General features: G+C 52.4%; 2 protein-coding genes across 2 annotated transcripts in view; one reads left to right on the forward strand and one right to left on the reverse strand.

Moving 5' to 3' along the window:
• The window catches only part of LOC101730989 (coiled-coil domain-containing protein 77), a 606,394-nt gene that overhangs the window by 532,740 nt on the left and 51,224 nt on the right, over positions 1–22,430 (forward strand). The gene's annotated exons all lie outside the window — the stretch shown is intronic.
• Positions 12,831–14,405, reverse strand: LOC101733268 (coiled-coil domain-containing protein 77). The gene is made up of 2 exons (XM_031892335.1): positions 14,254–14,405; positions 12,831–13,081 (listed from the first exon to the last, which is right to left on the reverse strand). Exons 1-2 carry the CDS (start codon positions 14,369–14,371, stop codon positions 12,975–12,977), a joined length of 225 nt encoding a protein of 74 aa, XP_031748195.1. The 5' UTR covers positions 14,372–14,405; the 3' UTR covers positions 12,831–12,974.

Here is a 22,430-nt window from a genome sequence, read left to right on the forward strand (position 1 = left end):
AAACAAACACCCCCCCCCAGCCCAATAAATAGTGACTGTCTGTGGCACCTTACAGCCCCCCTGGCATTCCAGTACCCCAGAGGCACAAACAGCCCCCCAGCCAATAAATAGTGACTGTCTGTGGCACCTTCAGCCCCCCCTGGCATTCCCAGTACCCAGAGCACAAACAGCCCCCCCAGCCCAATAAATAGTGACTGTCTGTGGCACCTTACAGCCCCCCTGGCATTCCCAGTACCCAGAGGCACAAAACAGCCCCCAGCCCAATAAATAGTGACTGTCTGTGGCACCTTACAGCCCCCCTGGCATTCCCAGTACCCAGAGGCACAAACAGCCCCCCAGCCCAATAAATAGTGACTGTCTGTGGCACCTTACAGCCCCCCTGGCATTCCCAGTACCCAGAGGCACAAACAGCCCCCCCAGCCCAATAAATAGTGACTGTCTGTGGCACCTTACAGCCCCCCTGGCATTCCCAGTACCCGAGAGGAACAAACAGCCCCCCAGCCCAATAAATAGTGACTGTCTGTGGCACCTTACAGCCCCCCTGGCATTCCCAGTACCCAGAGGCACAAACAGCCCCCCAGCCCAAATAAATAGTGACTGTCTGTGGCACCTTCACCCCCTGGCATTCCCAGTACCCAGAGGCACAAACAGCCCCAGCCCAATAAATAGTGACTGTCTGTGGCACCTTACAGCCCCCTGGCATTCCCAGTACCCAGAGGCAAAAAGCCCCCCCAGCCCAATAAATAGTGACTGTCTGTGGCACCTTACAGCCCCCTGGCATTCCCAGTACCCAGAGGCACAAACAGCCCCCCAGCCCAATAAATAGTGACTGTCTGTGGCACCTTACAGCCCCCCTGGCATTCCCAGTACCCAAGAGGAACACAACAGCCCCCCCCAGCCCAATAAATAGTGACTGTCTGTGGCACCTTACAGCCCCCCTGGCATTCCCAGTACCCAGAGCACAAACAGCCCCCCCAGCCAATAAATAGTGACTGTCTGTGGCACCTTACAGCCCCCTGGCATTCCCAGTACCCAGAGCACAAAACAGCCCCCCCCAGCCCAATAAATAGTGACTGTGTGGCACCTTACAGCCCCCTCCCCTGGCATTCCAGTACCCAGAGGCACAAACAGCCCCCCCAGCCCAATAAATAGTGACTGTCTGTGGCACTTACAGCCCCCCTGGCATTCCCAGTACCAGAGGCACAAAACAGCCCCAGCCCAATAAATAGTGACTGTCTGTGGCACCTTACAGCCCCCCTGGCATTCCCAGTACCCAGAGGCACAAACAGCCCCCCCGCCCAATAAATAGTGACTGTCTGTGGCACCTTACAGCCCCCCTGGCATTCCCAGTACCCCAGAGGACACAAACAGCCCCCCAGCCCAATAAATAGTGACTGTCTGTGGCACTTTACAGCCCCCCTGGCATTCCAGTACCCAGAGGCACAAACAGCCCCCCCAGCCAATAAAATAGTGACTGTCTGTGGCACTTACACCCCCCTGGCATTCCCAGTACCCAGAGGCAAACACAGCCCCCCCAGCCCAATAAATAGTGACTGTCTGTGGCACCTTACAGCCCCCTGGCATTCCCAGTACCCCAGAGGCACAAACAGCCCCCCCCCAGCCCAATAAATAGTGTGTCCTGTGGCACTCTACCTTACAGCCCCCCTGGCATTCCAGTAAGCGGAACAACAGCCCCCAGCCCAATAAATAGTGACTGTCTGTGGCACCTTACACCCCCCCTGGCATTCCACGGTACCCCAGAGGCACAAACAGCCCCCCAGCCCAATAAATAGTGACTGTCTGTGGCACCTTACAGCAGCCCCCTGGCATTCCCAGTACCCAGAGGCAAAACAAACAGCCCCCCAGCCCAATAAATAGTGACTGTCTGTGGCACCTTACAGCCCCCCTGGCATTCCCAGTACCCAGAGGCAAAAACAGCCCCCCCCAGCCCAATAAATAGTGACTGTCTGTGGCACCTTACACGCCCCCTGGCATTCCCAGTACCACAAGAGGCAACAAACCAGCCCCCAGCCCACCCAGCCCAATAAATAGTGACTGTCTGTGGCACCTTACAGCCCTCCCCTGGCATTCCCAGTACCCAGAGGCCAAACAGACGCCCCCCCCCAAGCCCAATAAATGTGTGACTGTCTGTGGCACACCTTCACAGCCCCCTGGATCATTCCCAGTAACCCCCAGAGTACACACACAAACAGCCCTGCACCCCGCCCCAGCCAAATAAATAGTGACTGTCTGTGGCACCCTTAAAGCCCCCTGGGATTCCAGTAAACCCAGAGGCACAACAGCCCCCCCCAGCCCAATAATAGTGACTCTGTCTGTGGCATACAGCCCCTGGCATTCCAGTACCAGAGCATAAACTGCCCCCCCGGCCTAAAAAAAATAGTGACTGTCCTGTGCAGCCTTACAGCCCCCTGGCATTCCCAGTACCCAAGAAAACAACAGCCCTCCCCCCAGCCCAATAAATGTGACTGTCTGTGGCAGCTTACAGCCCCCCTGGCTTCCGAGTACCCCAGAGGCACAACAGCCCCAGCCAATAATAGTGACTGTCTGTGCCCTTACGCCCCTGGCATTCCCAGTACCCAGAGCACAAACAGCCCCGCAGCCAATAAATAGTGACTGGTCTGGGCACCTTACAGCCCTGGCATTCCCAAGTACCCAGAGGAACAACAGCCCCCCAGCCCAATAAAATAGTGACTGTCCTGTGGCACCTTAAGCCTCTGGCATTCCAGTAACGCAGAAGAACAAACAAGGCCCCCCAGCCCAATAAATAGTGACTGTCTGTGGGCACCTTACAGCCCCCTGGCATTCCCAGTACCCAGAAGAACAAACAGGCCCCCCACAGCCCAATAAATAAGTGACTGTTGGGCACCTACAAGCCCCCTGGCAATTCGCCAGTACCCAGAAGAACAAAGGCCCCACGCCCCATAAAATAGTGACTGTCTGTGGCACGTACAGCCCGCTGGCATTCAGTCAGAAGGAACACCAGCCCCCCCACCAATAAATAGTGGCTGTCTGTGGCACATTACAGCCCCTGGCCATTCCCGTACCCAGAGGCACAACAGCCCCCCAGCCCTAAATAGTGACTGTCTGTAGCACCTTAAAGCCCCCCTGGATTCAGTAACCAGGGGAAAAAACAGACCGCAGCAGCCCAATAAAATAGTGACTGTTCTGTGGCATCGCGCCCCCCTGGCATTCCAGTACTCAGCAGGCACAACGCCCCCCAGCCAAGATAATTAGAGACTGTTCAGTCTGGCACTTACAGCCCCCTGGGCATTCCCAGTACCCAGAGGAAAAACAGCCCCGCCCAGGCCAATAAATAGTGACTGGTCTGTGGCAAGACCTTACAGCCCCTGGTAATTCCAGTACCCAGAGGCAAAAACAGCCCCCCAGTCCAATAAATAGTGACTGTCTGTGGCACCTTAGCAGCCCCCTGGATTCAGTACCAGCAGGCACAAAGCAGCCCCCAGCCCAATAATAGAGACTGTTGTGGGCACTTACAGCCCCCTGCTTTCAGTAACCAGAGAAGAACAGCCCCCCCCCCTCCATGCCAAAATAAATAGTGATGTCTGTGGGTACTTAAAGCCCCTGGCATTCCAGTACCAGACCAAACAGCCCCCCCAGCCCAATATAAGTGACTGTCTGTGGCACTTACAGAGCCCCCTGGCTTCCAGTAACCTCAGAGAAAAAAAGCCCCCCCCACAGTCAATAAAGAGTGATGTCTCTGGACATTACAGTCCCCCCTGGGCTTGCCAGCTACAGAGGCACAAACCCCCCCCCAGTCAATAAATAGTGACTGTTCTGGCACCTTACAGCCCCTGGCATTCCCAGTACCCAGAGCAACAAACAGCCCCCAGCCCAATAAATATGTGACTGTCTTGTGGCACTTAAGCGCCCCTGGCTTTTCCAGTACCAGAAGGCACAAACAGCCCCCCCAAGCCATAAATAGAGACTGTTGTGCGGACTTACAGCCCTGGCTTTCCAGTAAGCGCCAGGGCAAAACAGCCCCACCAGCTACCATATTGATGTCTCGTGGCACTTTAATCGCCTCCCTGGGCATTCCAGTACCAGGGCCAAACAAAGCCCCCCCAGCCCAAGTACATATTGGACTGTATGTAGCACGCTTAAGCCCCTGGATTCCAGTACGCCAGAGGCACAAACAGCCCCCCAGGCCCAATAAATAGTACTGTCTGTGGCACCTTACAGCCCCCTGGATTCCAGTACCAGGAGGCACAACAGCCCCCAGCCCAATAATAGTGAGTGTCTGTGGCACCTTACAGTCCCCCTGGCATTCCAGTACCCAGAGGAACACACAGCCGCCAGCCAATAAATTATGTGATGTCTGTGGCACTTACAGCCCCTGCATTCCCAGTACCAGGAGGCACAAACGCCCCCTCCCAGCCCAATAAATAGTGACTTGTCTGTAGACACTTCCAAGCCCCCCTGGATTCCCAGTACCCAGAGGCACAACAGCCCCCAGCCTCAAGATAATAGTGATGTCTGTGGCACTTCAGCCCCTGGCATTCGCCAGTACCAGAGGAAAAAACAGCCCCCCCACCCAATAATAGTGACTGTCTGTGGACTTAACAGCCCCGCCTGGCATTCCATACCCAGAGGACAAACAAGCCGCCCCAGGCCCAATAAATAAGTGACTGTCTGTGGCACCTTACAGCCCCCTGGTATTCCGCAGTACCCAGAGGAAACAGCCACCCCAGCCAATATAGTGACTGTCCTGTTGGCACCATTACAGCCCCCCTGGCATTTCAGTACCCCAGAGGAACCAACAGCCCCCAGCCCAATAATAGTGACTGTCTGTGGCACCTTACAGCCCCCTGGCATTCCCAGTACCAGAGGCACAAACGCCCCAGCCCAGCTAAATAGTGACTGTCTGTGGCACCTTACAGCCCCCTGGCATTCCCAGTACCCAGAGGCAAAACAGCCCCCCAGCCCAATAATAGTGACTGTCTGTGGCACCTTACAGCCCCCCTGGCATTCCCAGTACCCAGAGGAACAAAACAGCCCCCCCAGCCCAATAAATAGTGACTGTCTGTGGCACCTTACAGCCCCCTGGCATTCCCAGTACCCAGAGGCACAAACAGCCCCCCCAGCCAATAAATAGTGACTGTCTGTGGCACCTTACAGCCCCCTGGCATTCCAGTACCCAGAGAACAAACAGCCCCCCCCAGCCCAATAAATAGTGACTGTCTGTGGCACCTTACAGCCCCCCTGGCATTCCAGTACCCAGAGAACAAAACAGCCCCCCAGCCCAATAAATAGTGACTGTCTGTGGCACCTTACAGCCCCCCTGGCATTCCCAGTACCCAGAGGAACAAACAGCCCCCCAGCCAATAAATAGTGACTGTCTGTGGCACTTACAGCCCCCTGGCATTCCCAGTACCCAGAGAAAACAGCCCCCAGCCCAATAAATAGTGACTGTCTGTGGCACCTTACAGCCCCCTGGCATTCCCAGTACCAGAGAAAAACAGGCCCCCCAGCCCAATAAATAGTGACTGTCTGTGGCACCTTACAGCCCCCTGGCATTCCAGTACCCAGAAGAACAAACAGCCCCCCAGCCCAATAAATAGTGACTGTCTGTGGCACCTTACAGCCCCCCTGGCATTCCAGTACCCAGAGAACAAACAGCCCCCCAGCCCAATAAATAGTGACTGTCTGTGGCACCTTACAGCCCCCCTGGCATTCCCAGTACCCAGAAGAAAAAACAGCCCCCAGCCCAATAAATAGTGACTGTCTGTGGCACCTTACAGCCCCCTGGCATTCCCAGTACCCAGAGGGCAAAACAGCCCCCAGCCCAATAAATAGTGACTGTCTGTGGCACCTTACAGCCCCCTGGCATTCCAGTACCCAGAGGAACAAACAGCCCCCAGCCAATAAAAGTGACTGTTGTGGCACCTTAAGCCCCCCTGGCAGTACCCAGAGGCAAACAGCCCCCAGCCAATAAATAGTGACTGTCTGTGGCACCTTACAGCCCCTGGCATTCCCAGTACCCAGAGGCACAAACAGCCCCCCCAGTCCAATAAATAGTGACTGTCTGTGGCACCTTACAGCCCCCTGGCATTCCAAACCCAGAGGCACAAACAGCCCCCCAGCAATAAATAGTACTGTCTGTGGCACCTTACAGCCCCCTGGCATTCCAGTACCCAGAGGCACAAACAGCCCCCAGCCCAATAAATAGTGACTGTCTGTGGCACCTTACAGCCCCCTGGCATTCCCAGTACCCAGAGGCACAAACAGCCCCCCCAGCCCAATAAATAGTGACTGTCTGTGGCACCTTACAGCCCCTGGCATTCCCAGTACCCAGAGGCACAAACAGCCCCCCAGCCCAATAAATAGTGACTGTCTGTGCACCTTACAGCCCCCCTGGCATTCCAGTACCCAGAGGACAAAAGCCCCCCCAGCCCAATAAATAGTGACTGTCTGTGGCACTTACAGCCCCCCTGGCATTCCCAGTACCCAGAGGCACAAACAGCCCCCCAGTCAATAAATACTGTCTGTGGCACCTTACAGCCCCCCTGGCATTCCAGTACCCCAGAGGCACAAACAGCCCCCCCCAGCCCAATAAATAGTGACTGTCTGTGGCACCTTACAGCCCCCTGGCATTCCCAGTACCAGAGGCACAAACAGCCCCCCAGCCAATAAATAGTGACTGTCTGTGGCACTTACAGCCCCCTGGCATTCCAGTACCCAGAGGCACAAACAGCCCCCCCCAGCCCAATAATAGTGACTGTCTGTGGCACCTTACAGCCCCCTGGATTCCAGTACCAGAGGCACAAACAGCCCCCCCCAGCCAATAAATAGTGACTGTCTGTGCCCTTACAGCCCCCCTGGCATTCCAAGTACCAGAGGCAAAACAGCCCCCCAGCCAATAAATAGTGACTGTCTGTGGCACCTTACAGCCCCCTGGCATTCCCAGTACCCAGAGGCACAAACAGCCCCCCAGCCCAATAATAGTGACTGTCTGTGGCACCTTACAGCCCCTGGCATTCCCAGTACCCAGAGGAACAAACAGCCCCCCCAGCCCAATAAATAGTGACTGTCTGTGGCACCTTACAGCCCCCTGGCATTCCCAGTACCCAGAGGAAACAAAGCCCCCCAGCCCAATAAATAGTGACTGTCTGTGGCACTTACAGCCCCTGGCATTCCCAGTACCCAGAGGCACAAACAGCCCCCCGCCCAAAAAAAATAGTGACTGTCTGTGGCACCTTACAGCCCCCCTGGCATTCCCAGTACCAGAGACCAAACAGCCCCCCCAGCCCAATAAATAGTGACTGTCTGTGGCACTTACAGCCCCCCTGGCATTCCCAGTACCAGAGGCACAAACAGCCCCCCCAGCCCAATAAATAGTGACTGTCTGTGGCACCTTACAGCCCCCCTGGCATTTCCCAGTACCAGAGGCACAAACAGCCCCCCCAGCCCAATAAATAGTGACTGTCTGTGGCACCTTACAGCCCCCTGGCATTCCCAGTACCAGAGAACAAACAGCCCCCCCAGCCCAATAAATAGTGACTGTCCACCTTACAGCCCCCTGGCATCCTAAATAGTGACTGTCTGTGGCACCTTACAGCCCCCCTGGCATTCCAGTACCCAGAAGGCACAAACAGCCCCCCAGCCCAATAAATAGTGACTGTCTGTGGCACCTTACAGCCCCCTGGCATTCCCAGTACCCAGAGAACAAACAGCCCCCAGCCCAATAAATAGTGACTGTCTGTGGCACTTACAGCCCCCCTGGCATTCCCAGTACCAGAGGAACAAACAGCCCCCGCCCAATAAATAGTGACTGTCTGTGGCACCTTACAGCCCCCCTGGCATTCCCAGTACCCAGAGGCACAAACAGCCCCCCAGCCCAATAAATAGTGACTGTCTGTGCACCTTACAGCCCCCCTGGCATTCCAGTACCCAGGGGAAAAAACAGCCCCCAGCCCAATAAATAGTGACTGTCTGTGGCACCTTACAGCCCCTGGCATTCCCAGTACCCAGAGGCACAAACAGCCCCCCCAGCCAAATAAATAGTGACTGTCTGTGGCACCTTACAGCCCCCCTGGCATTCCCAGTACCAGAGGAAACAAAAGCCCCCAGCCCAATAAATAGTGACTGTCTGTGGCACCTTACAGCCCCCTGGTATTCCCAGTACCCAGAGGCAAAAACAGCCCCCCCAGTCCAATAAATAGTGACTGTCTGTGGCACCTTACAGCCCCCCTGGCATTCCCAGTACCAGAGGCACAAACAGCCCCCCCAGCCCAATAAATAGTGACTGTCTGTGGCACCTTACAGCCCCCTGGCATTCCAGTACCCAGAGGAAGAAACAGCCCCCCCCCCAGCCCAATAAATAGTGACTGTCTGTGGCACCTTACAGCCCCCTGGCATTCCCAGTACCAGAGGCACAAACAGCCCCCCCAGCCCAATAAATAGTGACTGTCTGTGGCACCTTACAGCCCCTGGCATTCCAGTACCCAGAGGAACAAAAGCCCCCCCCAGCCTAAAGAGTGACTGTCTCTGGCACCTTACAGCCCCCTGGCATTCCAGTACCCAGAGGCACAAACACCCCCCCAGTCCAATAAATAGTGACTGTCTCTGGCACCTTACAGCCCCCTGGCATTCCCAGTACCCAGAGGCACAAACAGCCCCCCAGCCCAATAAATAGTGACTGTCTGTGGCACCTGACAGCCCCCTGGCTTTCCAGTACCCAGAGGCACAAACAGCCCCCCGCCGAAATAAATAGAGACTGTCTGTGGCACCTTACAGCCCCCCTGGCTTTTCCAGTACCCCAGAGGCACAAACAGCCCCCCAGCCCAATACATATTGACTGTCTGTGGCACTTTTACAGCCCCCTGGCATTCCAGTACCCAGAGGCACAAACAGCCCCCAGCCCAATACATATTGACTGTATGTGCACTTACAGCCCCTGCATTCCAGTACCAGAGGCACCCCCCCCAGCCAATAAATAGTGCTGTCTGTGGCACCTTACAGCCCCCCTGGCATTCCCAGTACCAAGAGGCACAAACAGCCCCCCCAGCCCAATAAATAGTGACTGTCTGTGGCACCTTACAGCCCCCCTGGCATTCCCAGTACCCAGAGGCACAAACAGCCCCCCAGCCCAATAAATAGTGAGTGTCTGTGGCACCTTACAGTCCCCTGGCATTCCCAGTACCCAGAGGAACAAACAGCCCCCCAGCCCAATAATAGTGACTGTCTGTGGCACCTTACAGCCCCTGGCATTCCCAGTACCAAGAGGCACAAACAGCCCCCCCCCCAGCCCAATAAATAGTGACTGTCTGTGCACCTTACAGCCCCCTGGCATTCCCAGTACCCAGAGGCAACAACAGCCCCCCAGCCCAATAAATAGTGACTGTCTGTGGCACCTTACAGCCCCCTGGCATTCCAGTACCCAGAGGACAAACAGCCCCCCCAGCCCAATAAATAGTGACTGTCTGTGGCACCTTACAGCCCCCCTGGCATTCCCAGTACCCAGAGGAACAAACAGCCCCCCAGGCCCAATAAATAGTGACTGTCTGTGGCACCTTACAGCCCCCCTGGATTCCCAGTACCCAGAGGCACAAACAGCCCCCCCAGCCCAATAAATAGTGACTGTCTGTAGCACCTTACAGCCCCCTGGCATTCCCAGTACCCAGAGGCACAAACAGCCCCCCCAGCCCAATACATAGTGACTGTCTGTGGCACCTTACAGCCCCCCTGGCATTCCCAGTACCCAGAGGACAAACAGCCTCCCCCAGCCCAATAAATAGTGACTGTCTCTGGCACCTTACAGCCCCCTGGCATTCCCAGTACCCAGAGGCACAAACAGCCCCCCAGCCCAATAAATAGTGACTGTCTGTAGCACCTTACAGCCCCCCTGGCATTCCAGTACCCAGAGGCACAAACAGCCCCCCAGCCCAATAAATAGTGACTGTCTGTGGCACCTTACAGCCCCCTGGCATTCCCAGTACCCAGAGGCACAAGCAGCCCCCCCCCAGCCCAATTAATATGACTGTCTGTGGCACCTTACAGTCCCCTGGCATTCCAGTACCCAGAGGCACAAGCAGCCCCCAGCCCAATAAATAGTGACTGTCTGTGGCACCTTACAGCCCCTGGCATTCCCAGTACCAGAGGCACAAAACAGCCCCCCCAGCCCAATAAATAGTGATTGTCTGTGGCACCTTACAGTCCCCTGGCATTCCCAGTACCCAGAGGACAAACAGCCCCCCCCCAGCCCAATAAATAGTGACTGTCTGTGGCCCTTACAGTGGCATTCCCAGTACCCAGAGGAACAAACAGCCCCCCAGCCAATAAATAGTGACTGTCTGTGGCACCTTACAGCCCCCTGGCATTCCCAGTACCCAGAGGCACAAACAGCCCCCCCAGCCCAATAAATAGTGACTGTCTGTGGCATTACAGCCCCCATTCCCAGTACCCAGAGGAACAAACAGCCCCCCAGCCCAATACATAGTGACTGTCTGTGGCACCTTACAGCCCCCTGGCATTCCCAGTACCCAGAGGCACCAAACAGCCCCCCCCCCAAGCTCAATAAATAGTGACTGACTGTAGCACCTTACAGCCCCCCTGGCATTCCCAGTACCCAGAGGCACAAACAGCCCCCCAGCCCAATAAATAGTGACTGTCTGTGGCACCTTACAGTCCCCCTGGCATTCCCAAAACCCAGAGGCACAAACAGCCCCCCCAGCCCAATAAATAGTGACTGTCTGTAGCACCTTACAGCCCCCCTGGCATTCCCAGTACCCAGAGGCACAAACAGCCCCCCCAGCCCAATAAATAGTGACTGTCTGTGGCACCTTACAGCCCCCCTGGCATTCCCAGTACCCAGAGGACACAAACAAGCCCCCCCCAGCCCAATAAATAGTGACTGTCTGTGGCACCTTACAGCCCCCCTGGCATTCCCAGTACCCAGAGACACAAACAGCCCCCCAGCCCAATAAATAGTGACTGTCTGTGGCACCTTACAGCCCCCCTGGCATTCCCAGTACCCAGAGGCACAAACAGCCCCCCCAGCCCAATAAATAGTGACTGTTTGTGGCACCTTACAGTGCAAGGGTTAATCTTTTTAACTCCGTATGTGCTTCTCTGCACTATATCTAAGCAGTCACGAACCGGTTTGATTTAATCTGTGCGTCGGCGAAACATCTGATATCGTCTGCGCATGTGCGCTGATCAGGGAACTTGTACAAACGATACAACCAGTATGTGTATTGCAAACAAGTACGACTTTATTTTGTTTTGATATTACTTATATAGTAGATAGAAAAACACATCCCATTATGCTTACGTATCATGGGTGGGTACATTGCAATTATTAGTAGAAATACAGAAATTATTTAATTAGCTGCTGAAGCTTTATTATGATCTCTTAGCCTTGAATATTAGCTGAGATAATCAAGGCCAAGAGCAAACTTGGACAAAGACAAGATAATGAGGATAATCATAAACAATTGAAGTAACACATTCACAGGCCTTCATGATTGAAAACAAAATTGTGTAAATTCAGCATTAAGCAATTTAAACCCCTATCATTAACTAGCTCGGTCTCACAGGAACAGTTTTGTGTGATCTCCACTACACTTACCTTAGGGACCAACTCACAATATAAAGGTAAATATCTGCCACAACAGCAGCCTAGAGCCCACTGAGCATGTGCAGTGCCATGACACACAGACCTGCTGTGGACAAAGTTAAAGGCCAGGATCATTAGTTCATAGGGCTGCTGGACTCTCTGGGCTGGTACAGGAGTTCAGTACATAAAATACAGCTATTTCCAGCCAGAGTTTAGTTTTTGAATTATTTGCCTTCCTCTTCTGATTCTTTCAAGCTTTTAAATGGGGGTCACTGACCCAGTAGATAAAAAAAACAAAACAAAAAAACTATTGCTCTGTGAACTTTATTTTTTATCCTTCTATTCAGACCCTCTTCCTATTCATATTCCTGTTTTCTCATTTAAATCACTGGCCTAGTGCTAAGGTAAAAAGGCCCTGGCAACAGATAGCTAAGGTTCCAAACTGGAAGAGCTGCTTGCTACAAAAAAGCTAAGCACAGGTATAGGACCTGTTATCCAGAATACAGACCTGGGGTTTTGCCTCCGAAAAGGATCATTAATCTTAGTTCGGATCAAGTACAGTACTGTTTATTATTACTAGAAAAGGAATAATTTAACCATTAAATAAACCCAATAGGGCTGTTCTGCCCCAATAAGGGGTAATTATATCTTAGTTGGGATCAAGTACAGGTACTGTTTTATTATTACAGAGAAAAGGGAATCATTTTAACCATTAAATAAACCCAAATAGGGCTGTTCTGCCCCAATAAGGGGATAATTATATCTTAGTTGGGATCAAGTACAGGTACTGTTTTATTATTACAGAGAAAAAGGGAATCATTTAACCATTAAATAAACCCAATAGGGCTGTTCTGCCCCAATAAGGGGTAATTATATCTTAGTTGGGATCAAGTACAGGTACTGTTTTATTATTACAGAGAAAGGGAATCATTTAACCATTAAATAAACCCAATAGGGCTGTTCTGTCCCAATAAAGGGGTAATTATATCTTAGTTGGGATCAAGTACAGGTACTGTTTTATTATTACAGAGAAAAGGGAATCATTTAACCATTAAATAAACCCAATAGGGCTGTTCTGCCCCCAATAAGGGGTAATTATATCTTAGTTGGGATCAAGTACAGGTACTGTACTGATCCGTTGTTCTAATATCCCTTGTTCTAATAAGCCTGAATTCGCCCGATATAACCCACCCGTAGGGTGGGGATACCGGGAGAAGATCAGCTCGCTTGCAACGTGTATGGCCGCCAATATTCTTCCTTCCTGGGCCGAACACACTATATAATCCTAGAGGTAGAGCCAGGGTAGACCTTTATCTGTGGCTCCTTGTTTAGTGTGGCAGCTCCGTCAGTCTCCCTTGTGCTCTATCCGATTCTCAGTTCATTCTCCAGGCTCAGTTCCCCTTGAAATTTTTGTGTCTTTTTGTTGCCTTGCCGCACTGCATCCAGAATAGCAAGATCTTGGTCTGGCCCGATGTTCAGCGTCACCTGAGAGGAGAGCAAAAAAGAGGGAGAGCAAGATTAATTCACATCTCCTCTCACCCCCACAGGGCCCTTACCCATAGGGGTTCCTTCTTAGTTTGGTTATGAGCCGTCTCACTGCGTTGTGTTTAATCCTCTAGTACAGCAATAGTAAGTGTTTATGAATTTTAAGCTCCCCCTACTGGCTAGAAAATGTAACTGCTGCTCCAAATATCATATTACAGGTATGGGATCACTTATCTGGAAACCCGTTATCCAGAAAGCTCTGAATTACAGAATGCCGTCTCCATAGACTCCATTTTAAACCTGATTTTCTTTTTATCTGTAATAATAAAACAGTACCTGTACTTGATCCCAACTAAGAGATAATTACCCCTTATTGGGGGCAGAACAGCCCTATTGGGTTTATTTAATGGTTAAATGATTCCCTTTTCTCTGTAATAATAAAACAGGACCTGTACTTGATCCCAACTAAGATATAATTACCCCTTATTGGGGGCAGAACAGCCCTATTGGGTTTAATTAATGTTTAATTGATTTTTTAGTAGACTTAAGGTATGGAGGTCCAAATTACGGAAAGGACCCATACCCAGAATACCCTTGGTTCGAGCATTCTGGATAATGGGTTTTTACCTTCAAGTATGTTATAGAATGGTCAATTTTTAATTAGTCTTCATTTTTTCATAGTTTTTTTTTTTTAATCATTTGCATTCTTCGTCTGGCTCTAAATGGGGGTCACTGACCCCGGCAGCCCATAAACTACTGCTCTGTGAGGCTACAGTTTTATTGTCCTTTTTTATTACTTATCGTTCTATTCAGGTGCTCTCCTACTCATGTTCAAGTCTCTTATTCAAAGCGCTGACTGGTTGCTAGACTAATTTGAACCCAAGCAACCAGACAGCTGCTGAAATTTCGAATTGGAAAGCTACTGAACAAAAGCTAAGTAAAATCCACAAATAAAAAAAAAAAGACCAATTGCAAATTGTCTCAGAATAGCCATCTCTTCTACTAGATTGTACTAGAAAATACCAGCCTGTGTGTTTTCCCCTGTTTGGTTAAGGTGACACTTAATATTTATTCTCTGCCATCTTGTTTCTGTATATAGATATGCTTTCGTATAAGGCAATGAGGATGCGTGCAACAGAAAATCTTGCCGATCGGTCTATCCCAAGACTCACCTTGAATAGTTGCTTCTCTACATCCTTTAAACCGCTGTCTCAGCAGCTTGATGTCAGTCTTATAGCCCTCTACCTCCATGTTGCGCCTTTTCTCCAGAGCCTCGTATCTCTGCGCCATCAATTGCAGCCGGCTTGGCCACCGTTATCTGAACGTTCCTGTATAAGAATAACATTGGATATTAATCTCACAACAGATGTTGGGTAACCTGTAAACACTACAGGAGGACTAGGGGAGATAACCAGTCACATTTTTATAAAAGCGAACAAAGCGGTTTTTAATTATTTGCTTTCTTCTTCTGACTCTTTCCCACAGTCCAAATGGGGGTCACTGACCCCGGCAGCCAAGAAACTATTGCTCCGCGAGGCTACTTTTAATTGTGTTGATTTGAAAACCCATCATACTGTTCTTCGACTTCAGCTTATTCTTCCGCTTTTTCTTTCTTATTCTTAGCGCCCCCATTTCTAAACGCTACTCCACCTACAGCTTTAGGGGTACAACACCCAGACTCCCCACACTTCTTCGCCCTATAGCGGAGCAGGCTGCTTGTGCCTTTTTCTAAGCGATTCCCCCCCGTCTTTTTGTGGGCGCTGCTCCGAACACCCCAATTTCCATTGACTTTGACAGGGAAGAGTAATATGAAGAATGAAACAGCGACAATTGCTGGATCCCAAAGGGGAGGGGCCAACAACAGCCAATCAAATATAACCCATTGACTTTTAATGGGAAAATTTAAACTGCGGCCAATCTTACAGCTCTGAGGCTACAGTCCCCAAACTTGGAATACATAGTCCATGGGGCCAGCCTGAATGAAAATATGATGATTGTTAGATGCCAAAGTGGGCGGAACTGTGAACAGCCAATTAGATTTTACGTACTGACTTGGCGAAAATCCAACCTGCTGCCATTCTCACAGTAATAACACCGGGGTCCCCAAGACTCTGCAGAGTTAATGCAAAGTTTGCAGAGTTAGTCACTGGGTAAGTACAATTCCAGGTTAGAAAAAGTGGCGGAGCCACTAACTGCCAATCAGATGTCACTTGTTGACTTTCAGTGGGGAAATTTAAAATTGCTGCCATTCAGACAGTATTTAAAACAGGGTCCCCAAAACTTTGCACAGTGGTTTTTACTATAGAAACTGTGGTCCAAGGTTAGAGAAAGTGGGCGGAGCCAACAGATCAAATTTCCTTTAGTGACTTCACGTTTTTTAACCCAACATAAAGTTTGTTCTCAAACTTCCATTTCTAGTTGTTATTGTTATTTCTTTATTCAGGCCCTCTCCTATTCATATACCAGTCTCTCACTCAAACCACTTCCTGGTTGCTAATTGGGTAATGTAAACCCTAGCAACCAGATGACTCGGGAGTGGCTGAACAAAAAGTAAAAGGAGATTTTGTGATACTCACCATTAAATCCTTTTCTCTCAGGGCGTCTGTGGGACACAGGGACCATGGGGTATAGTATCTACCAGCAGGAGGCAGGACACTAGAGAGGAAGAAGAGTATGAAGCCCCTCCTCCCTGCTACTATACCCCCGTGCACAGGGCCGCCATCAGAAATCACGGGGCCCCTCACAAAAAAAATTTCTGGGCCCCCTCCCACAAATACAAAGGACTCACAGATATGAGACATTGGTAGGCAGCAGGGCCCCCTAGTACACTGGTAGCCAGCAGGGCCCCCCCTAATACATTGGTAGCCAGCAGTGCCCCCCTAATACATTGGTAGCCAGCAGTGCCCCCCTAGTACATTGCAGCAGTGCCCCTAGTGCCCCTAGTAAGTTGGTAGCCAGCAGTGCCCCCCTAGTACATTGGTAGCAGCAGTGCCCCCTAGTACATTGGTAGCCAGCAGTGCCCCCCTAGTATATTGGTAGCAGCAGGCCCCCCAGTACATTGGTAGCCAGCAGGGCACCCCAGTACATTGGTAGCCAGCAGGGCCCCCCCTAATACATTGGTAGCCAGCAGTGCCCCCCTAGTACATTGGTAGCCAGCAGTGCCCCCCTAGTACATTGGTTGCCAGCAGTGCCCCCCTAGTAATTGGTAGCCAGCAGTGCCCCCCTAGTACATTGGTAGCCAGCATGCCCCTAGTACATTGGTAGCCAGCAGTGCCCCCCTAGTATATTGGTAGCCAGCAGGCCCCCAGTACATTGGTAGCCAGCAGGGCACCCCCAGTACATTGGTAGCCAGCAGGGCCCCCCAATACCTTGGTAGCCAGCAGTGCCCCCCCATTGGTAGCCAGCAGCCACCCAGTACATTGGTAGCCAGCAAACCCCCCTAGTACATTGGTAGCCAGCAGGGCCCCCTAGTATATTGGTAGCCAGCAGTGCCCCCGAGTACATTGGTAGCCAGCAGTGCCCCCCCTAGTACATTGGTAGCCAGCAGTGCCCCCTAGTACATTGGTAGCAGCAGGCCCCCCTAGGGTAGCAGCAGTGCCCCCCTAGTACATTGGTAGCCAGCAGTGCCCCCCTAGTACCCAGCAGGGCCCCCCTAATACATTGGTAGCCAGCAGTGCCCCCCTAGTACATTGGTAGCCAGCAGGGCCCCCCCCTAATACATTGGTAGCCAGCAGTGCCCCCAGTACATTGGTAGCCAGCAAACCCCCCTAGTACATTGGTAGCCAGCAGGGCCCCCCTAGTATATTGGTAGCCAGCAGTGCCCCCCCCTAGTACATTGGTAGCCAGCAGTGCCCCCCCTAGTACATTGGTAGCCAGTGCCCCCCCTTGGTAGCAGCAGTGCCCCCTAGGTAGCCAGCAGTGCCCCCCCAGTACATTGGTAGCCAGCAGTGCCCCCTAATACATTGGTAGCCAGCAGTGCCCCCCTAGTATTTGGTAGCCAGCAGGGCCCCCAGTACATGGTAGCAGTGCCCCCCAGTACATTGGTAGCCAGCAGTGCCCCCCTATACATTGGTAGCCAGCAGTGCCCCCCTAGTACATTGGTAGCCAGCAATACATTGGTAGCCAGCAGTGCCCCCCTAGGTAGCCAGCAGTGCCCCCCAGTACATTGGTAGTCAGCAAACCCCCCTAGTACATTGGTAGTCAGCAAACCCCCCTAGTACATTGGTAGCCAGCAAACCCCCCTAGTACGTTAGTAGCCAGCACAGCACAATCCTTCGGTGACGGCTCCTCGACGACGGCTCCTCCGGCGAGGTCCTTCGTTCCCAACAGCACTGCACTTCTGAGTGCCGAACATCTTGTACCGGAAGGCTCCGGGGGTGCTGATACCCGTGTTGGAGTATGCTCTGGAGCAGAGGGGAGGTGACTTCCTCCAGGCAATGCGAGCTCTGCATATGGTCTTGCGGGTCCTGCGGTACGTGTCTGTACCCCGATGGAGGTGAAATTTTTATGCCCGACCGGGTCCAAGAGTGGAGTTCCAATTCCTTGGGAATGGAAGTAACGTGGTTGACTGAGGGAAGGCGCCACCCTTGGAACAATGATGGCAAGTGTTCGTGGGACTGCCTGGTCTGCGTGGAGGAAGGTAGGTAGGGACGCTGATGTAAATGCGGAGGTCTCAGGCACTCCGTGGTTAGGAGGTATCTGTCAAGAGGACTGTCTTGGAGGTAGGCAGACAAGGGAGATGGTGGCCGGGGCCAGTGTTGCCGAGTAGGCAGGAGCCTGGTTGAGGTCCCAAGTGGGGTCGCAAGGAGGAGTGTGTTTTCCTGTGGGAAGTGGTGACGTCCGGTAGGATGAGCATCCTCACTGGAGGATGTCGAGCCAGGCCGAATCGAGTATTAGGGAGAATCCAGGGTCAAACCTTTCTCCCCACTAGACAGTGGGAATGACCAGCCGAGAGGGAAAGAACTGGAGGGAGTACCCCGAACACGCCAGGTCTGGTGGATCCTTCATCCTTGGAGGGTACCAGCTTCCGAGCTGCCCTCATGGTACGGGTACCATCTGGTGAAGAGCCTTGTGCTTGCTAGCCGGCCGTTGGTTTCGGGGAGGCTGGATCGGGGTGGTGAGCATTACCTGGAGCGAGAAGTCGGAGTCCTGAGGAAGGTGCCAGGGTCAGACTTACTGAGCGCCATCGTTGGTGGCCAGGCTTTCCTGGCAGGAGAGGGAAGCAGAATGATGATTCATGACTCCACCTTGATTCTTCTGAAATTCTGAGGCAGAGGAGGAGAAGGGGAAGTATGCAGATTAAGTCCCTGTGGCCGTTAGGGCATCCGCCGCTGGGGCAAGAGGGTCGTGATAGGTGGCCCTTAATAGTGGAACTTGCGGTTCATGTGTGGTAGGAGAAGAATGGCCATGCGGGTTATCCTGATCTTCCTGGTGTTGATCAGGAGCTGCGCTTCTGAGGTCGAGCAGGTCCCTTGAGCCAATGCTTCTTTGGAGCTATGGTCCAATCTGCTGGACTGGCGTCCACGGTCCGAAGCCGCCCTCGTGATTCCAGGAGGGTCCGACTTTGGCTGATATGAGACATATACAGGCACCACGCAAGGGAATCGTGTCCTGGGTAGGATCCTGATCCTTCAGGCAGACTTGTTCGATTCCACGGATGTTCCACTGCGGGTCATGAAGGTGACCCTGCGCGAATGGAAAAGGAGGTTGTTATCCCTAGGCATAAGGACTTCCCGTGGGAAGGGGAGGTGACCTGTAGAAGAGTCTTGGCTGACCGGAGATGTCGACACGGTGAACAGCAGAGGCTACCAAGGGTGTCTTGTGTTGCTAAACCCTGTGCTGCCTCAAGGGATGCGTTTCGATGTATTCCTTGGCGTCCTGGATTTGGGAGGCTAGGCCGGCAGCATCTTGGACCAGGACTGGGTGGCCTGGGAGTCCCAGGTTGGGACCATAATGGGACGTTGGCTTTCTCCTGCTAAAGAGAGTGTGTATGAGAGGGGTCCATCCACCTTCTTGTCCATGGAGTCCTAGAAGGAAGGAATTCATGAAGTGGACGAACTGTGTTCTGAGGGAGAGGTGCTTCCACAGAAGGGTGGGGAAGGAACCATTATACCAACCTTGCTGCGGAAGGAATAACAAGGTTGCAGCCGATGCAGTGATAGAGTCAAATGCTTCGGAAGGAGACTAGGGAGCTTCTACTGACTCCTTTAGGTTATCAGGGAAGGCTTCTCCTTCACTAGGGATGATCCTCCAGTGGTCAGGCGTGTATGGAGTCTTAATGCTAAGTCTTCCTGGGTGGAAGGCCTGATGCTTGAGCTATTCGGCCCGAAAAACAGGACCTTTGCGGCCCAGCCTGTCCAATATTTATCCAGGCGGGCGGCCAACTGGAATGCCAGTGGAAGCAGAATGGCCCATAAGTGGGGTCCGTGCTGAAAGTGGGAGCCTGCGTTGAAGCATAGTGCCCGCTGCCGAATCAGCCACCCTGAGATTTGGAAGGTGGCTGGGAGGGCAAGACTAGCCTGGGAAAGCTGCGACCAGGAGCCACGAGAAGCAGAGGACAGATCCTTTCTGCCACAAGGGTATTGGGACACCTACTGCATGTTAGGTATTGTACATAAAGGGGATTCCCCTAGAGCCCAGTGGGCGTAGAGCAGCATAAGGTCGGTAGTGAAGGAATATCCTGTCGAGTAAGGCAAAACGGAGCCGATTACCGCGTAACACATGCTTATTACAGTGTCAGTGCAGGCCGAGTACGGGGACAGTGCTGATGTACGGGGCGTAGTTAGTATGGTGCCAAGCGCAGCGCCAGCGCGGTGCCAAGTGCAGAGCCGGGCACGGTGCCAAGTTTAAGGCCAAGTACCTTGCAGCACGGAGTGGGGTACAGTGCAAGTACAGGAGTAGTAGGGAGCCAAGTACAGTGCCAGATATGGTGCCAGGTATATAGCCATGTACCGTGCATGTACAGTGCCAAGTAGGGTTAAGTACGTGTCCGCACAGGTTAAGTACTGTGTCAAGTACAGGTGAAGTGCGGTGCCATATACATGTAAATACAGTGCCAAGTAAAGGTTAAGTACAGAGCAGGCCCGTGTTAAGGACCGTGCCAGGACAGGTTAATACAGTGCCAAGCAGGTTAGGTATCATGCTAGTACAAGTTAAGTAAGTGCCAGTGCAGGTTACATACAGAGCCAAGCCCGTGTTAAGGGCCGTGCAAGTAAGGTTAAATACAGTGCCAAGTACAAGTTTAGCACAGTGCAGAGAACAGGTTAATAGTGCCAAGCACAGGTAGGTACCATGCCAGTACAAGTTAAGTAAAGTGCCAAGTGCAGGTTACATACAGAGCCAAGCCCGTGATAAGGGCCGTGCAAGTACAGGTTAAATACAGTGCCAAGCACAGGTTAGTACCGTGCAAGTACAGGTTGAGTACAGTGCCAAGTACAAGTTGAGTAAGTGAGCACAGATAGGTGATGTAGGTAGGTTCGGTACGGTGCCAAACACAGTTTAGGTATCGTGTCAGGACAGGTTAAATACAGTGCCGCGCACAGTTTAGGTATAGTGTCAGTATGGTTAATACAGTGCCAAGCCAGGTACAGGTACAGTGAAAAGCAGGTTTATATGTAGGCATTATGGTTGAACATGATGGACGTATGTCTTTTTTCAACCCGACTTACTATGTTACTATGCTACTGTGTGAGTGCAGTGCCAATCAAGGTCAAGTATTGTGCAAGTAAGGGAGAGTCAGTGCAAGTACAGTTAACTACGTTGTGAAGCGCAGGTTAGGTGCATTGCTGATACCGGTTATAGGTCAAGTACGGTGCTGGCGCAGGTACGGTGCCGGCCGCAGGTTAACGGTTATACGGTGCCGCGCGCAGGTTAAGTACGGTGCCGCGCGCAGGTTAAGAGGTGCCGGGCAGGTTAAGTAGGTGCGCGCGCGGTTAAGAGGTGCGCGCATAGGGCTAGAGGATAGTACGGTGCGGCGAGGATAAGTAGGTGCGGGTAGGATAAGTAAGTGGTGCCGCGCGCAGGGATAAGTACGGTGCGCGCGCAGGTTAAGTAGTGCAGGTAAGGTTAAGTAAGTGCGTGCGGGTAGTGTCCTCAGCGTCTGCTGCCGTTGTACAGTGAGGTAGGTTAGTACGGTGAGGTAGTTAAGTACAGTGCAGGTAAGGTTAGTAAGTGGCCTGGTACGTTGCAGCGTCTGGCTGCGTTGTATCAGTGAGGTACAGGTTAAGTAGGTGCAGGTAAGGTTAGTACGGTGCAGGTCAGGTTAAGTCAGTGAGGTAAGGTTAGGTAATGTGTACGGGTACGTCCTTACGTCTGGCTGCGTTGTACAGTGAGGTACAGGTTAAGTCGGTGGCAGGTAAGTTAAGTAGGTGAGGTACAGGTTAGTAGGTGCAGGTAAGGTTAAGTACAGTGGCCCTGCGGGTTACGTCCTCCGAGGTCTGGCTGCGTTCTGCGTTCTGGGATCCCGGATGGCAAGCGGAGGAAGCGTTTCAGGATGAGAGTGAGAGGGTCGATGCGAGTTCCCCACCACTGTGAAGGATGGAAGCCACAATGCAAGGACGATCTGTGGAAGGGAAATTAAGGTGGAGAGCGGCCTAAGTGGCGAGAAGGAGAAGCGTGCCGAAAAGGAGTCACGCAATGACGTCAGAGCGCTCAAAGAGAGGACTGCAGTGGAACGCATGGGGCGAACAGGGGGAGAGAGAGACAGGAGTAGGTAAGGCGGCTGAGAGGCAGGCCAGGTGGCAGGCAAAGAAAGAGGCCTGATGGATGTGAGATCCTGGATTCTGGCAAGAGACTGGACAGCTTGCTCACATGCAGCGGCAGGGATCCCTGCTTGGCCGTAGGGAGGCTTATGGCCCAGTGCGCTTAGTCCACGACGGGGGAAGCTGTGTAGGAAGCCTTGGTGAGGCCCTGTACGGTCAACCGTGGTGCCAGATTCAATCTGGGCGAAGAAATCCATGTAGGATGGTAGAGAGATGCCGTTCCTGAGGACACTAGAAAAACTGGCGCTAACAGGATTATGCACGGGGGTATAGTAGCAGGGAGGAGGGGCTTCCTACTCTTCTTCTTTCTAGTGTCCTGCTCCTGCTGGTAGATTACTATACCATGGTCCCCATGGGTCCCTGTGTCCACAGACACCTGCCAGAGAAAGGAAAGACTGTAATGTTGGTGCAGGGTGAGGCAAGTCTTTGCGGAGTTGGTAAAACGCACCTATTCAGCTAGAGTTCTGTTTGAGATGATGTGAAAGCCAGTATGGCAGCCCTACACATATCAGGGAGTGGCCAGGAAAGCAAAGGGGAACTAGAATGTAAGCTCTTGCGAGCAGGGGCTCCCCTAGCGTGTCCGATCTCAT

Source organism: Xenopus tropicalis, chromosome 8, assembly GCF_000004195.4.
Source record: "Xenopus tropicalis strain Nigerian chromosome 8, UCB_Xtro_10.0, whole genome shotgun sequence".
NCBI classification, from domain to species: domain Eukaryota; kingdom Metazoa; phylum Chordata; class Amphibia; order Anura; family Pipidae; genus Xenopus; species Xenopus tropicalis.

Bases quoted from the DNA above. Each gene is read 5' to 3' on its own strand.
- LOC101733268 (XM_031892335.1), bottom strand. From the start codon at position 14,371: ATGGCGCAGAGATACGAGGCTCTGGAGAAAAGGCGCAACATGGAGGTA. The intron at 13,082-14,253 runs GTGAGTCTTGGG...CTCTCCTCTCAG, and splicing joins TAGAGAAGCAACTATTCAAG to GTGACGCTGAACATCGGGCC.